We start from the raw sequence: 17535 nt of genomic DNA on the forward strand, positions 1-17535 counted from the left end.
ATAAATCTGCAAGATTGTGTGAAATAAAAAAGGCATCTCAGGGAAAATTGTCTTAAAATAGCACTCATAAGCAATTTACAGTAACAACAGTTTCAGAATTTGGAGAGGTGAGGATAAAACAGAATATATATATCACTTTGATCACCTCTGAATCTTGTCTTTTTTATGACCTCATTAAAAAGTTACGACTCACCTCCACTGTCAGACTCCCTCACACCGGTGTCGTTAAAGTTCGACAGAAGTTTAGTCTCAGTTTCACTTTTAAATTGTTCTTTTTTGTGCCACATTTTTCCAAATAGAGAAAACACTGCATAACGCGCTCTTACAAATCTGTTATTGTTCTTGGTGGACTTTTTAGATTTTAATCAAATTACAAAAAACAAGAAAGGACGATTTTCAAATCTACCCATTTTAAAAAACGTGAAAGACCACACCGTACACACAAGGTGATGTAGTCAGGCCACACGTTTACTTGTTGTAGTTACCACTTTACATTTGGGATTCCACTAGAAACGTACGTGATCAAACTCGACTTCAGAGGAAAACAAATAAGAACGCTCAACGTCGGTGTCGTCTTCTGACAGTTCTAATGCAGCATGAGCTCTTGTGTTGCTGCCATAATTCCACAAGCTGGTCTTTTTTTTTTTCTTATGTTCCACTTGGCTCGGGGCCGATTCACACAGGACTTCCACCAGATACGTGAACGATGCACATCCTCTCTGACCCGTAACGGCTCGGCGCTCCATCGTCCGTCAACACCCAGAGGCCGGGTTCTCTGAGTACAGAATGGACGGCTGTGGTGCCCAGACTTGTTCCCCTGGCGATTATGGGTCACACTCGCTACAGCCCAAGATCATAGGATGTATGTGGTACCCTGATAAAGGCATTACAAACACACATAAGGTCAATGTTCTGAGGCGTCTGAGTGGAACGTTTTATTATGACAATAAACCGGACGGAGACAATCAGAATGTTTCTTCTCACGAACAAGTATCCTAACAGCGGAGACAACTGAAGAAGCTACGAGGCAGAAGAAAGCAGGAGAGACATGAAAACAAAGTGGAAGACTATCTGGAATATTCTTAAACGTTTCGAGAGAGTAAACTGAAGCAAAGAAAGTACAATAGAGGTTCAAAGGTTTCAGTCAAAGTGAGCCGACAGAACCAAAAAAAAAAGTCCTAATTCTTCAGCTCGTTTGACAGCAGAGTCATCTTTCATCCAGCAGCCAGCAGGGACTCGGCTGCTGAAAATCTCCGTGACTTGCTCAGCTGTGACTTTCTCCCAGCTGACAGATGAAATTTGTGGCATTTCGCTGCCACCGTATCGATCCGCCTGGTATCACTGTCATTTATGCAAAATCCTCCAAGGACGTGGACCGATCGACCCGAGGAGACGAGGGAGGATCACGCCCGCTCGCAGCTTCTCCCTTTCAGTTTTTCTTACACACGATCAGACATCGAGAACAACGCGTGCAAAGCCACGTTTACTGTCATGTTCTCTGTTCTCTGTGAGCCTGACATTTTGATTTTGATTTCCAAGGGCTGATACTTCCAAGTGTGGTAAAAGAATTGACATGCAGATAAATGATGTAAGGATGCACGGCAGGTTCTCTTCTGAACGGGCCCACGATCGCGTTCACCTCAGACATGATGCTTTTGTTTTTTCATCTTTCCCTAAAGTATGACTTGGGATTCCCAAATCAGTTTGCATCAGATTACAATCAAGTATTCCAATGTCAATGTACAAAGTTGGACAGTCAGCGCTAACGTGTTAACCACACTGTGAGTAGTGTCCATCCAATGCAGTCATTTTTTTTAATCTCAAGCTTTTTAGGATTACCTCTACTCACACTAGGTTAGCTTCAGCCTGACGTCACAGAGTTGGGAAAGAACGACCTGGCTGCACCTTTAAGCTAGTTTGGTAGTAGGGTAAGATGCTACAGTTACTAGCATAGCTGAATCATCAGGATATAAAGCCAAGCCTGTGAAGTTTTACAGATTGTTGTACCAAACAAAACCTCCAATGTTAGCATGACCAGGCTCCACATTTTTAATCCTTGAATTCACTGAACCAAACTTTAGCTTCCACATGTTCCTTTCACACGTTAGATTAACTTGAAGTATTGTGAGTGTTGACCGAGAACATTTAACGTAATGTAGAATCACACCTCCGCTGAGCATGTCGCTGGCCTGCTCAATACAACATGTGTCGACCGATCACCATGACGATACAGGCAGCCTTTGTCTCTTGAGCTAGGGTTGTCCTTTTCCTGGTTTCAACACACACACACACACACGCACACGCACACACACACACACACACACTCTGTTCCTCTCTCTCACTCGTGCACACACATCCCTCTCCGTCCTGAAGCTGATGAGTTTCGACTCGGGTGCGTTGGTTCATGAGGCTCTTGACAGTCTCTGCTGGTGGCTCTTCGTCTGAGATACGTGTGTGTGCATAGATTATACGTGTTTGTAATTTCACTAAGCATGTGTGTGTGTGTTTGTGTGCGTGTGTGTGGATACAAATCAGAAGACACGACTGCACTAAGATTATGGCACTTCATCTGCAGTGGCGTGCTGATGCGTCTCGGGATGCGATGGAGATTTGAGCTCCAAAGTGTTGGCTTGTTAAGCTGATGAGGGAGTGAGCCGGCTGAATAATTTAACCACGAGAAGCGCGGGGACGTTTTATTTTGGAGCAAACTGAATTTTGCCAGCTTCGTGCGGCTCGTCGCAGTTTGTCTCTGATCTTTGACGCCTCGCTCCTCGTTTGTGAACATGAAAAAGGGGAGAGGGAAGAAATTGCGACGAGAGCTCCAAGATAGATGTGGATTGAGTTTAACCCCGAGGAAATACCTGCTTTTACTTAAATAAATGAAGGTTGACTCTTCCTGACCTTCTCAAAGATTATTTCTGATATTTTGCTTCAACTTCGGAAGGTAATCTGTAGAGTGACAGGAAATGTACAGAGAGATAGTGGGAGGATGATTAAGAACAAAAACTACAGAATATTGGTTGTCTGAACTTGTATTTAAAAAAAACCAAAATAACGTTTTACTGTGCGATCAAAACATGAATAAATATCTTTCCCTTTTCACTACTATCATATTGGATTTTAATTATCTGGTACTGTCCCAATGATCTCACTCTTCCTGAAGTGTCACAATGGTTCAGATTGAAATTCAGATTCGGGTTGGAACGCCCAAAATCAGCTGATCACCGAGCAGGGAGACGGTGAAGAGGGAGCGGCTTAGTTGAATCCAGAAAATAACCAGTCCTACGACTTGTATCCACGTTTAGCTCCGTTATGTTCAGCCTTCATCAGGGATGGCATGGCTGCGGTCTCACGTTAGCATTTAGCTTAAAGCAGCAGCTGGTTCCTGTGGTTTTTTTTAGACTATGATGTCACTTTTCCCGACGCGAAACGAAGCGGACGAACGACAGCACGAGTGAGGTTAGCGGCGAAATGCTCGCAGCTATAATTTAGGTTTACAAATAATTAGTTTGAAATTGTTTGCCCAACAACAAAAGGTGGATGCAATCATGTGAAAACACCAGGCTTACATTTAAATGTAATATGCAATTATTGCAGATCGTAAAGGTCAGTCCGTTCAAAAAGGGATTAAGAATCAGGGCTGAGAAGCTCCACGGCGTGTTTCAGTTTCTCTTTTTGAACACAGCTTCGTCGGTGTCAGCAACACCAGGATGAATGTGTGCAGGGAATAAATAAATAAGAGACTGAAAAACCACCACTGTCAAAGAAATGCTTTGATCTGTCAGTGAGCCGTGGTAACGCACTCAGAGCAGACCGCCTCCTCTTCCACTCCTCTTTATTCCGTCTTCTTCTCACACTGCTGACGGACTTTGGTCCAAAGTGAGCAAAGGTTCCTCGGCACCATCGCACAGTTCGATGTGCTGAATTATTGACTCGGCGTTTCAAAGAGGCCAGCACGATGCTTTTGTTTCAGGCGGAGGACGGGAGGGGAAGGCGTCTCCTGGTTTCTCTGTCCTCTCTCACTGTCTCTCTGCCTGTGTGCAGGGATATCACTGTGCTGTCAGATTACGACTCTGCGGATGGCTGCATGGATTTTTTGTTGTTGTTGAAAGGAGTGATTTAAAGGTCAATTTCATGCACACAAGTTTGCTTGTGTTATTTTCATCCGAGGCATCAACTGATTTCTAATTTATAACAGAGGGGAACCACTGAAGTTTCTGAGCTAATTCTAATCTCGAATTCACTGCATGCAGCTCCACACCAGACATCCACAGCTGCTCTGTTAGGTCTCTTCTTTGCTCTCTTGTTCGTAGCAGTAGTAGCATTAGAAGCTTTAGAATACTTGCATTATCTGTTTGATCCGTGTCTATGTTGCATTTGATTTGTTGGCTGATTAGACGAAACATTTCAGTAAGGTTTTGGTGTCACAAGGGTCGGAGGGTTTTGTAGGGATCCGTCTGCCCCCCCCCCCCCCCCCCCCCCCCCCGTGCTCCCTCAGAAGCCACGCCCCCTCACTTACATGCACGAGCACCATTGGTCCAGAAGCGGACCTTGGCTCATGCTTCGAGTGTGGGCTCATGCACACAAGAGGTAGAGAACGAGCAGGGAGACAGGGAGGCGTGTGATTGGTTCATCAGATCGGTACCTCGTGGCAGACATTGGTCGAAGTTTTTACAGACTTACAAACTGCTACAGATGACAGATTTAAGTTGTTCCTTTTTCAGAGCACATGAGTTATTCATGTCTGTCAGGACCAAAAGACAATTTCAAACAAAATCTGAAAAAGTGGATCTGGAGGAAAGGACCGACCCTGCCTTTAATAAAACCTTTTTTTTTATAGTCACATCCAGCAGACCAGTTCGAGCATCCAGCCCACACACGCCAGCTGAACCTGAGCTGTGACCGGAGCAGCTGGTCACGTGCCAGCTTTTTAATACTGCAATAACTCCTGATTATAAACATGTCTCTCAGCTAATGGCTTTTTCTCCTCTCTTGTTGCAGGTTATCTACGCACTAAACACGAAAAACGACGAGCACGAGGCGGCCATCGCCACTCTGAAGGAGGCCCATGAAGAGGAAGTGCAGCAAATTCTGTCCGAGACCAGAGAGAAGATTCTTCAGGTTTACACACTTTACATCACGTCTCCAAATGTGTCATGTTTTGGGTTTTTTTGGGGGGTGGCTGTGGCTCAGTGGTACAGCCGGTGGTCTCTCTACCGCTGAGCCGGGGATCCAATACAGACCCACAAATTGTTCCTGCTGCTGCGTCAGCCGCAGATTTGTGTATGAAGGGGAATAGTGAGTACTAAAGTCTCTTAATGCTTAAAGAAAATCATGTGGAGATGACTGACTGAAGACTTTAACAGCTTTACATTTACGCTTTAACTTGGCATCATTCCATTATCAGGGTAAATTTAAATTTGGTTCAACAAAACCAAGAAAATAAAAACAAAAGCAGAATTTATTAAAAAACTGCCTGCGCATTAAAAATGTACTTTGGTTTGACGTTAGCAGCTCAAGAACTGCAAACCTCAAGTGTCTCACACAGCTGAAACATCCACATCCCATGTGTGGTCAACATGTTTAACCCAACACAACTTCAAACTGGCTCCTCGGAGGAGATGCTGCCCGCTCATTGTGCTTGTTTACATTCGGGTAGTAGAGCCGGGACATCAGTTCACTGAACTGGAGCAAAATCTCAACAATAAGTGTGAGTGCATATTAAGGGGGTGTGAGGGGGGCTCACTTCCTCACTTCCTCACTTCCTCACCCACATGTGTCTAATATCATCAGTCCCTCTTTGATGAGCAGTGTCAGTCACGTTTACTTCCTGTGTGTGTTTGAAGGATTATCAGAGAGGGAACGAACTCTCACATATTTGAAGCAAAGAGAGAACTCAGCTTTGGTGGCTTTAGATAAGAATTCATTTAAATAACTAATGTAATCACTTGCTGCGGCCTGGGAGGAAGAAGTAAATGTATATCGCAGTATTACTTTAGGTATGATTAATAACCGGCGAGTCTCTGATTAAGTCGATAAATTAATGGAGTGAGACTTTGGTTCTTTTTTAGCATTGACTCCTGATTTGAATAACTGATGGGACTCTGTAGGAGTAGACTGACTGAGGTGATTACAGTCATGTTTACCTTTACATCCATAAATATATGCTACATTAAACAACAATATTTCTCATTGCACACCATCACATGAAAGACAATCCACCAGAGAGCCTCGATCGCATTCATGAAAACGCATCAATATTTAAAAGCTGAATATGAATAATGTAAGTATATACAGTATATGTCATTGCATCCTTTAATAATAATGACTGTGTTCCCCCTGAAAAGCAATGTGACTAACTCGGAACAGCTTAACATATATGAAGAGATGTTTACATGCTGCACTGCTGCACAAAGTCTGCCTGGAGGGAAGATCGAGTGTGGGAAATATCATGAGATGAATATCTCATGATATCTCGTTTACACTTCCTGTTTCAGCTTCTCTTTTCATCCTTACTTCCTGTTTCAGCTTTTTATCTTCACTTTTCATCCTTACTTCCTATTTCAGCTTCTCTTTTCATCTTTACTTCCTGTTTCAGCTTCTCTTTTCATCCTTACTTCCTGTTTCAGCTTTTTATCTTCACTTTTCAACCTTACTTCCTGTTTCAGCTTCTCTTTTCATCCTTACTTCCTGTTTCAGGTTCTCTTTTCATCCTTACTTCCTGTAACTATTTGAGTTTTTAATGTTCATTTCCTGTTTGACTTACTACGTTTCACTTCCTACTTGTGTTTTACATTTCTACTTCCTTTTTGAGTTTTTAACACTTCATGCTGTTTTTTTTTTTTAAATTTTCACTTCCTGTCTGCTAATGCTGAATGGTTACATTTTTAAAGGTCACTGTTCAGTAACGTTTGAGAAGTACAAATGTTGGTAAGATCCTTGCTTTTTTTTTTAAGTTTTAAGTTTTACTTCATATTTGTGGTTTTAATTCTCACTTCTGAATTATGTTTTTCGATGTCTTGCGTGGACTGAGACATTTCCTGTTTCGTCCGTCCAGTACAAGAGTAAGATCAGCGATGAGATTGACCTGAAGAGGCGGATCCAGTCTCTGGAGGAGTCCATGGAGCTCCACGAGAGGATGAAGAGACAGGCGCTGGCCGAGTTTGAGAGCTATCGTCAGAGGGTGGAGGACATGCAGCTCTGCACCGAGGCTCAGGTAGACAGACGATTGATGTGCTGTGTGTGTGTGTGTGTGTGTGTGTGTGTGTGTGTGTGTGTGTGTGTGTGTGTTTCTGGTAAAAAACCAGCTGTGCCCGGCATGATACTGCAGCCACAGGTGCAGGTAATCAGAACTAATGTTTGTCTCGCCCCCTGTTGTGAGGCTGGAGAGTGTTTCATGTCTGTCAGCACCACACTGCGTGTTTGTCTGGACGTGTTCAGGCCTCCTTCAGGCCCCGATTCAACACGTCATGTCAGGTCTCTGAGTTCAGAAAAAATGCACACCAGATTTAAAACGAATAACCAAACGTGTGTAAAGAAATATGATTCTAGACTCAGGCTGTGATAACTGACAAATAAAAGACGAAGGAGAACATGTAAGGGAAGTAAATGTTTATAAAGTATAATAGTACAGCTTCTTTAAGCAGCTGACTCTCCATGAATAAGAAGAAGGACTACTATAGTTGTCACCCAGACTGATACTGAAGCTTAGATAAATGTGACGACAGCCAGACTATAATTTAACCAGAGGTAAAAACTACAGAGTTCATCATCAGTGCAGACAGTGTGTTGACTGGCTACTTTCTATTTTCAGAGATCGCCTGCAGATGTTGTTACAGTCGGAAGTCGACTCGTCAATATTACAAATGCGTCTCTCAAACCTGGAGGGATTTATTCAATTTCTGTGTGTGTGTGTGTGTGTGTGTGTGTGTGTGTGTGTGTGTGTGTGTGTGTGTGTGTGTGTGTGTGTGTGTGTGTGTGTGTGTGTGTGTGTGTGTGTGTGTGTGTGTGTGTGTGTGTGTGTGTGTGTGTGTGTGTGTGTGTGTGTGTGTGTGTGTGTGTGTGTGTGTGTGTGTGTGTGTGTGTGTGTGTAGAACCTCAGGAGGAAGTTAGGATAAGCCCTGGTCAACTTTTACACTGCCATGTATAAAGAACATTTGCATATCATCGCCATGGAAACACCAGATGATACGTTTCTATATGTGCTGCGGTGATAAGAGAACTCATCGTCATCTTTTGTTCATGGATTGATCTAGAGCCCCCTGGTGGTCGAATCCACATTCTGTACCTTTAAAGCTCCAGGGAGGAGTTCTGAGCAGGAAGTTACACATTATGGCTTTTTTTTTATGAACTACTAAGAGCGAACGGGATCGTCACAGAACTAGATGGAATATGTGTCGTCGTATAACTTCTGCAGCTGCTACAGGCGTGAACAATCACGACGTGCTGAAAAAACATCCGTAGCTTCAGACGGTCTTCAGATATCGACCTTTAATGAGAAGCTTCATGTTTGTGGCCATTTTGACACCTCGGAGGGATTTATGCACTGCATCCCCAAAAATAGACCCTAACCCTGAATCCTTAATCCAAGGATGCATCCTTATATCCTAGAAATTGCAACTGCTTTAAAATATAAAAACATTGAAACGGACATGGTTTGCAAGTATGAATATGTGTCTATGCCATTATTGCCAACTGTTTATGTGTTTATATTTGTGTTGTTTTTATTCAGGGCACCACTGGAAAAGAGACCTCGCTGTCAGTGGGTCCTCGCTGCTAAAATAAAGCGGGAAAAAAACCAAACAAACATTAACTTTTCTTACATTCTTTGGATTTGCTTGATTACTAATTAAAAAGTAATTATCTCTAACCCATCAGAACAAAAGCATCAAACAAAGGGAGCAAAGTAAAGATAATGTTTTGAATACTTGAGCGTGGCTTCGCTTGTTTCATGTCGGTGTAAGAGCAGTACCACATGTGTTATTAGTACCCCTGACTTTGAGTAGTGTACACTGAAAGGATACCAATCAGCCTGTTTCTATGACCTTTCAGCCCATGTGTGTGGAATACAGTAAACATTTGTGCAAATCGATATCCTAATTGACAGAGCGAGAGAGACGTGGGTGACGTTTTATAGATTGTGTGCACATGGAGTCGAGGTTAGGCGGAGAATATATTTGAAGACTTGTGGATGGATGACTTGGAGTGACGCTTGACAGACAGACATGCGACTCCACTGCAGCTCCTGCACAGGTGTGTTTGCACCGCGCTCGTCTGATAGACGTCACCGGCCTTTCACGTGAACACTGAACAGCAGAAGCTGTCAATCACCAGCAGCTCGCCCTCAGCCTCACCAGAACACAGCTCCATCGCATCTGCAACAAATTCAACACTTAAGGGTGTTCAGGTGCAAATTCCATTTTGTAGTCAGTGCGAGTCGCTAATTGTGTAATTATCTGCTGCCTTAGTAAATGAAATGCTCATTTCATGTGCAGCCAAATTAAATGGAAAAAGGAGGAGGGGGGGGGGGACTTCAAATGTCAATCTGGTCCTGGGAGATGTTTCTTGAAGGTTTCTCTCGCAGTATAGACACGTGTGACGTTTGTTCTCGTCACCACACCCGTACAAGAAGGTGAAAAAAGAAGCGAGCATGGAGAACTGTTTGACTCTGAAATGAATCAGAGCGTAGCTGAACGACAGACGATGTGTGAGTGTATCGTTTTATGGCATCAGGAACGCTCCTGAGACGTCACGTGTCTGTGTGCATTGAGTGAACGCAGGGCTTTAAATAGAGAACGACGTATTCTTTGTCAGGCTTAAATTTGCAATGATGATGAAAAAGTCTAACTTTGACCTGTGAAGGATGAAAACAATCTACGTCTGATGCTTCTTCTGTTGTCCTGCTGGTTAGCTCGTAGCTCGCTGTTTGCTGGTTTTAAGTGCTAATTTAGAGCGAGCGGCACGACAGCCAGAAGGTCAGATTCCCCAGAGCGAGTACATCACCAGCTGTGTTGGGCCTTTTTTGGATCAGTTTACCCCTGTGTGTGTGTGTGTGTGTGTGTGTGTGTGTGTGTGTGTGAGTGTGTGAGAGAGAGAAGCCTACAAACCCATATATCAATGCTCCTGTTAGCTGGGCCTTTCACTCCCGTCTCCTCTGACAGCACACGCAGCGGGTGGTGTCCATGTCGCGGGAGGTGGAGGAGATGCGGCGGTCCTTCGAGGACAAGCTGCGCACCTTCAGCTCGGCGCAGACCCAGTTTGAGCAGGAGAAGAAGGTCGCTCTGGAGGAGCTGAAGGGCCAGCACAGACAGGAGATCCAGGAGCTCCTCCGCAGCCACCAGAGCCAGAACGCTAACTACAGCAAAGACCAGGAGAAACTGGGACAGCTGCATAAAGCCGAGGTAACACCGGCCCTGCTGCAGAAGTAGAGCAGCTCCTGAAACTCTATCACTGCAGGAAGCAACGTGGGACAGCAGTCATTACTATGTTATTAACCTTATATTAACCTGCTTCATCAGCTCTTAATCACTGCAGGTCAACTTGTCCCAGCAAAGCAAACAGAGGAAACACAACACTTATAAGTCTTATCCCTTTATGCCAAATTATGTTTGATTGTTCCAAATTTAACCTGTGGCCTTTTTCACACCTGCACGAAGTCTGCATAATATGAACAAGCCACACGGTGTTGGTTAGCATGGTGCTTTAATGTCATAGGATATATAGATAAACATTAAAGAGTGCACATGAGGGCGAAGACACTTTTGGTGTCGATCCGATTCAATTCAAAATCTATTTTCGATTTTAAAAAAAATCTGGATTCATGATTCAGAATCCGGATCTCCTCCAGTCATCTGTGAGACTGGCTGGATTTCTTGCTGCTCCATTTGAAATTCGACCGAGTGAAAGAGTTAGCATTAGCACTTAGCAGGGAACTGATTTTTGGTAGTTATGAATCTTTTTTAAACCTCAGAAGAAAAGAATCTTTTCCCCAGCTAGCTTTAGTGCACATTATGTGTATCCCCGATTATTTCTGTTTTCACATTACCTCTGTGTGCATCATGTTTCCTCCTGAGTCCAAAATAAAACCAGGAAGGTTTATATTGAACTTGAATGTTGTGCTGATGCGTTCCAGGTGGAGTCTCTGACGGAGCGAGTGGAGGAGCTCAAACAGGACAAGAAGAGATTGGTGGAGGAGTACGAGGCCAAACTCAGCAAGGTACACGAGCGTGACAGCCCGAGGAATCTCAGAGTCTACGTTAAACTGTAGGACCAGACCATGTGAGGGGGTCTGGGCTCTGTTAGCTGGGCCCCTGAAAGGCTCGCTGAACGGGCCTCCACAGATAAATAATAGCATTTCACCCTTGTTAGATCGGTGGCGTGCCTCGCTGACGATTCACATTTTGAAACGGGCAAGACGAGAACGTTTTTTTTTTTTTTTTAAATTATGTTTTATCTCACTCTTCTTTTGGTGCACCTTTAGTCAGAGCAATATCGACCAATCATATATCAGCCGGCTTCGGCGTGTGCAGGAGAAACCATGGATTTTCTTTCCATGCAAGTGTAGCTAACAAATCCTTTTTTAGATGAGACTGTTTCACTGTGAGCAACAAATCGTCCTGATGTTGAATTATGAAAGCTAAAAAAAAAAAAAAAAACATTTATAGTCCCATGTTGCTGGAAAATCGACAAACTTCAAAAAGTTGTTTTCTTCCCTTCTTGATGACTGACGTGTCAAATCATGGATGTAACTGTTGACTAATCTGCGTCATGATGTCATCTCAGTAAACTGTTGAAGTAACCCGGAGTGAACTCTTTACAGTCAATCTGAGTCCTACAGAAACCGATGAACGGGCGGTACGTTTTTTAAGCTCGATATATTTTAATGAGAACGATTTTCAAAAGCACTCCCACTTCTTTAAGGCAAAGGCTGGAAAAAAAAGAGAAAAGTTAGTGAAGAAGTCAAATAAATCAGTGTTCCTCTTCCCAGAGGCGTGTTGTTTTTTTGTTTTATTACTCCATTACTCTCTTTGGATGAAGGCGTTATTTCACAGTGATAGATATTCCACTTCCTCCGTCCCCAGGCTCAGGCCTTTTACGAGCGCGAGCTGGAAGCCATGAAGAGAACTCAGCAGCTGACCGCAGACAACCTGTTGGCGTGGAAACGCACCGAGTCGGAGCTGAGGCGGGAGTTTCAGGCTCAGGAGGCGGCGCTGCAGAAAACTCTGGGAAAACTGAGAGCCGAGCTGGCCAGGGTAACGGATGAGGCTCGGGAAAACCGGGAAAAGTCCCAAAAGCTTCACGTGTCGCTCACCAGCGCCGAGAGAGACGTCAAGGTGAGTGTGGAGCCCAGACAGCAACGTGTTTCAAGCTCGAGAGTCACTTCAGCTTTAACTGCAAACTGTAGACAGGATCAGAACATGAAGAGCAAATGATCGGCCATATTCTGATGAGGCTAGAAAATGTGTCCTCTGTGAAAGCTGATGAAACGAGCGCCGTAAAATAAATGGGATAAAAGAAAATGGCTGAAACTTTATGGAATTATCTGGTGGAGGATTTAAATGTGTAAAAGTTTAACAACAACACACTTCACACACATGTTGTGTGGAGCGAGGACGCTGATTTAAACGGGTTGAGGGGAAGGAGGAGCATATGTGACCTTTAAGTGAAGTATTCTGAGCTGTGCTGCTTTTTAACTTCCCAACTTGTGTTTTTTTTTTTTTTTTTGTACCCTCTTATCTCCACCATTAAAAATAGAGCTGACAGTGTCCTCCAGGGGAGCTGCCTAACTAGGTCTGACGTGTTGTTATGATGTGCTGTGAAGTTTGGGGAAATTATCTCTGATTGCACAGTAGACAGAGAGGGGTCTCTCTGTCTCCCCCCCCCCCTCTCTTTTCTCAGTGTTACTATCAAGGTCAGCAGTGGCTGATGCGCCTGGAGTTCATAATTTCATTAGCGATCACAGCAATTAACTGTAACCCAGATAAAGAGACGACAACAGAGCAGAGTGTAACAGCTCCTCTTTATTCCCTCGTTTGACGGTCTGTTTTCCACACACTGCGTATCTGATATGTTGTGTTTTTACGACACTACGTTCACAATAATCTCTTCAGAACAGACTTCATGCATATCCTTTAATCCCTGAACTTCTGCTGGGAGTTCACGATTGGGAACTAATACATTTTAATTGAACTTTTACATGCTCACAGCAGGGATCTCTGTCGTCGTATTATCATTGTTGTTGGTGCTCTTAGCCAGAAAACATTCAGTTTCTGTGTGTTGCATTCACGGCTCTAACAGAGAAACATTATTAAACTTAAAAATCTTGCCCAAAATAACAAACTTCCCCAGATCTCCAGAGGCTTAATTACTGTACCAGCACTCTACATGGAAGCAAAAAAGCAGCATCACGTATCGACTTAACACCAGTCAGCACAGTCGGAGTCGGTGTCAGGATGCTCCAGCGTCTTGCTTCAGTGTTCTCTGTCATCCTAATTTAGCTTATGATGTAGTAGAGCAAATCTCCCGAGAAGTGCAGGCGAGTGATCGCTCGGAGGAACTGAGACAGACGTAATTAATGTCTGACTGTTCACAAGCTTCTGTAGGAATGTGCTCGCCAAAAATTACAAACGATCCCCCCGGGTGCGCTACTCCAACCAAAGCTGTGTTATATGGCTGCTGTCACCGCGTTTGGACCGAATACTTCACTGTCAGGTGAAGCCTATCAGCTCCGGCCAGCGGAACATTTTTTGCAAGATAAAAGAATAAATCATCTCGAGCGCAGGTTTCACTCACTTTTATATGCAAATAGAAACGCTGGATTCAGACGGGGCCGATGGGAGATGAGTGACAGAAGGGAGGCAGCGAGTCTGTAAGCATGTGTGTGTTTTTTTAATGTTTGGATATGATAAGCGCTGAATTGACGTCTTTAACAATGAGATTCCTCTTTTAGGTTGAAAAAAGTCAAAAGAGACACGAGAACGTGTTTTTTTTCCCGCTTCCAGTCAAAGACAGCCATTCGTTTAGACTTTGTACCCGTGTGAACAAAATGGATTCTGTGGATGCAGTTTTAATCACGCTTCCATGCAAATGTAGTTGTTTCATCTCATCTCATAAGTGACTACTGTGGCTCTGCGGTAGAGTCGGCCAGGTTGAGGGTTTGATCCCCAGCTCCTGCAGGTACATGTCCAGTGTGTCCTTGGGTAAGAGACTGTGTGATTGTAGAAAATACTGATGGTCCCTTTACAGAGCAGCCTTTAGTGTGTGTTGGGGTGCAAAGTCAGAAGACTAGAATAGAACTATACAAGCTCAAGTCCAGTTTATTTATCACTTGCATCAGAGATGGACTCAAGTCACCTCTTGAAAGTCGAAGTCCAGGGGGCGCTGGTGGCGCAGTGGAGTCCTCAAGCAGGCAGCCCGGGTACAGGCCCATCCTCTCCCGCATGTCTCTGCCTCTGTCCACTTTCCTTCCTCTATAATAAATCCAAAAATGAATCTTGCAAGTCTTAGTCCAGTCTCAAGTCATTGAGGACAAGTCCAAGTCAATCTGAGCAGCTCCAAGTGATTATGTCATCGTTGGAGGGCGGCCCGTCACGCAGCGATGAGGAGGTCCTGATTTCGATCGAAGTGGTTCCCTTTAAAAAAAAAAAGTTCTTATATACCAAAACAGTCCAAAAGGGACCCTCACTTAGGAGACGTGATCTTCACTTTCCAAAATGGTCCTCACCTTCCAAAACGGGGAGAAATATCAAACTTCTCAAAATGGTTGTTACTTCTCAATTTCTAAAGAGGTGCTCACTTTCTTCCAGATTTCAGTTCATGAGAAGCGGCCTCACTCTTCTAAAGATGTTCTCACTTTGAACAGAGATTGTCCCGCCTGCTTTTCCAGGTCGATCCTCGTTGATCAGAGAGGTCCTCACTCTCAGAGCAGCTTCTCGCTTCCCTCTGAAGTCCTCACTTTGGACTTTTTAAAGAGGTCCTTACTTCACAGAGAAGTCCTCATCTTCCTGAAGAGATAGTTCAGCTGGTTTGAAGTGGGGTTGAAAGAGGTACTTGTTGATAGTAAGTATTTCACCCACAAAGAGATGCTGATCAGAGGGAAGCCTCTTTAAGAAACCTGCACCGAGGCTAAGGCCATAAATCAGTACAGACAGGGTCAGTCGTACCATGTCTTTAATCATATATTTACAATATTTATATTTCTGCAATATCTATTCATGACTTACATACTACTACTTGTGCGATTGTATAATGATGATAAAGGCCTTCTATTCTATTTAAAAAAAGAGAAATAACAACTTACAAGCAATAACTGTAAGTGTTTGCAATATTTAGAAAGTGTTCAGTGCTTTACTTGTCAGCCAGCTCTGCTGATAGTTTCCTCGGGGAAGGGGCCGAGCTGAGCTTCATCAACACAACGAGTGCCTGATACAAACCCACTTCAGAAAAAATGAAGACCCCTCAAATAATATTTCACTCAGAAGTTTTGTCTTTTCAACAAGTTCAGAAAACTTTTCAAGAAGGTCTTCACTCTTTATCCAAAACAAGAACATTTAAAAAGCATCATCATCATCTCAGTCTGAACCAACAGCTCCAAGGACTGGACAGGGACAAAGATGCACACACACACACACACACACACACACACACACACACACACACAAACTGCCTCCTCGGTGGTTCTCATCACACTGAGGTTTCTTTGTCTTCTCCGCAGCAACAGTAATTAAGTTTGAGGCAGGCTGTTTGATGGGACTGAAAGCCTCTCATGAATTCTCACAGTCGGCGTGTGCGCATGTCAAATCCCTCCCTGAAGTCTACTTCCTGTTATTCAAGCAGCAGTCAGCATTTACCCCTCCTCAAGGTTGAGGGGGCCCCGTCCGACGTCGCTCCCTCTCGTTGCCCTGCTAAGCCCATGGCCCGCATTTTTCATTTTTAATAACACCAACATTTGTCTATGAAAGTCAAGCGAAGGAACATGAAGAGGAGTGATTGAATAAAGAGATCTGAAATCCGAAAAGGGATTTTACAGTAAAGGGGTAAAAATCCAACAGCTTCCTGTCCACGGTTGAGGGATAGAGGGACAAGTAACAGGTCAAAGGTCATCTTCTTCATCAGGGAGCGTGGTCTGTGATGCAACTTGAAGTTCTTCCTCATATCTTGCAACAAGAACAGGGTCCATTTGGACCTCTGGGGAAAGAGGAAGCCAAGTCAGAGTTGGAAAACATGCTGGTTGGAGGGGCCCCCCCAATTAGTTTTCACCAGGGGCCCCAAGGGCCTCTGATTCTGTAAGGTCTGTTGACTCAGTCACAGGTAGTTTTGGGGTTCAAGCTGATGGACGAGAACATTTACTTTTAATTTCCCCCCAAAAACCCCTAAAAATGAAAACAGATGCTTGCACACCTGGGCATCGATAAATACTCACATGCAACCACTTAGTGAACGTTTTCCCAAATCAGACTTTGGCTTTTCATCTTGTTCAGGTCATAACAGGACACTTTTAGCCAACAGTCACTTATTTAAACATCTTGCTGATACGCTGCTCTCACCTGTTGTGTTTGAGTCCCAACTAACTGCTTTTAGAGGCTTATTGCTCCGCTTAGATCGCTTGCTCCTTCTAATCTGTGTTTGCCGTTTGGAGCTCAGCAGAAGAGCTTCCTCTACCAGCTGCACTGGACCAAACTGGACATCTAAACAATGAGCTGAGAGCAATGATGAAGCACTTGAAGGCGGTCGGAGCTGCATATCCATGTGGGGAAATTCTCTGTAGTTTCATACAAGGGACCCTTTTTCAGATTGTCCCATTGTTTCTACACAACAGACTGATTCATCGTTACAGGTGCAGCAACGTGAACCCAAGAAAGACAGGAACGCTGAAAAGAACAATTGGACTTTGTATTTATGGACGATGTTAGATATGAATTGATGTGAGAGTGATTCAGTGGCCATTCATGAGTCTGTTGGGGCTCTAAGCAAGAATCAATGGGGGGGTGGGGGGGTGGGGGGGGGGAATACCGGGGCTCCTTCTTCTTTTTTCGGATGATTTCTTCTCATTTTTCTTTGTTGACCTTCACTGGGGAACTTTGGTTTCCACAGCAATAATGCATGCAACGCTTAGCAGGCCAATGAGAGTGAGTCCTGTCAGGTGGGGCCCCCTCAGGGAGGTCTCACACTGGCACTACCCCCCCCCCCCCCTTTCTGGTCTGGGTCCCCTTCCAGTTAAGAAGGGACAAAGAAACGTCAGAGTCGCCCCCACAGTGTTCAGATTTTCTTTCGTTGTGCCTCTCGAGCTGCTACTCGATCCTAACATCAGATTCTTTCTCCTCCTCCTGTCTGTGCTGCTCTGACTCTCTCTCCAGGACCTGACCAAGCAGCTGGACGAAGTGACCCAGAACTCTGAAATAGTGGAGATCCGTCAGAAGGAAGCCGAGTGTGAACTGGAGGCAGCGAGGGACCGAGTTCAGCAGCAAGCCACTGAAATTCTGCTCAAAGCCAGTAAGAACCGCAGAGTCTCTTTTTTCCTCTGAAGCCGGCTGTTCA

At 44.2% G+C, this 17535-nt stretch overlaps 2 protein-coding genes across 4 annotated transcripts in view; both read left to right on the forward strand.

The window, feature by feature from the left end:
• The window catches only part of man1a1 (mannosidase, alpha, class 1A, member 1), a 234452-nt gene extending 229638 nt beyond the window's left edge, over positions 1–4814 (forward strand). The window contains exon 13 of the transcript XR_013779224.1: positions 4589–4814. The gene's annotated coding sequence lies outside the window, so the exon portion shown is untranslated. The remainder of the gene's footprint in view (positions 1–4588) is intronic.
• The window catches only part of fam184ab (family with sequence similarity 184 member Ab), a 131290-nt gene that overhangs the window by 42819 nt on the left and 70936 nt on the right, over positions 1–17535 (forward strand). For all 3 annotated transcript variants that reach the window (XM_079345686.1, XM_079345688.1, XM_079345687.1), the window contains exons 2-7: positions 5002–5121; positions 7058–7216; positions 10161–10400; positions 11132–11215; positions 12081–12332; positions 17355–17490. In XM_079345686.1, the coding sequence (XP_079201812.1) occupies positions 5002–5121; positions 7058–7216; positions 10161–10400; positions 11132–11215; positions 12081–12332; positions 17355–17490 (991 nt within the window). The remainder of the gene's footprint in view (positions 1–5001; positions 5122–7057; positions 7217–10160; positions 10401–11131; positions 11216–12080; positions 12333–17354; positions 17491–17535) is intronic.

Source organism: Symphodus melops (genome assembly GCF_947650265.1).
Source record: "Symphodus melops genome assembly, chromosome: 1".
NCBI lineage: Eukaryota > Metazoa > Chordata > Actinopteri > Labriformes > Labridae > Symphodus > Symphodus melops.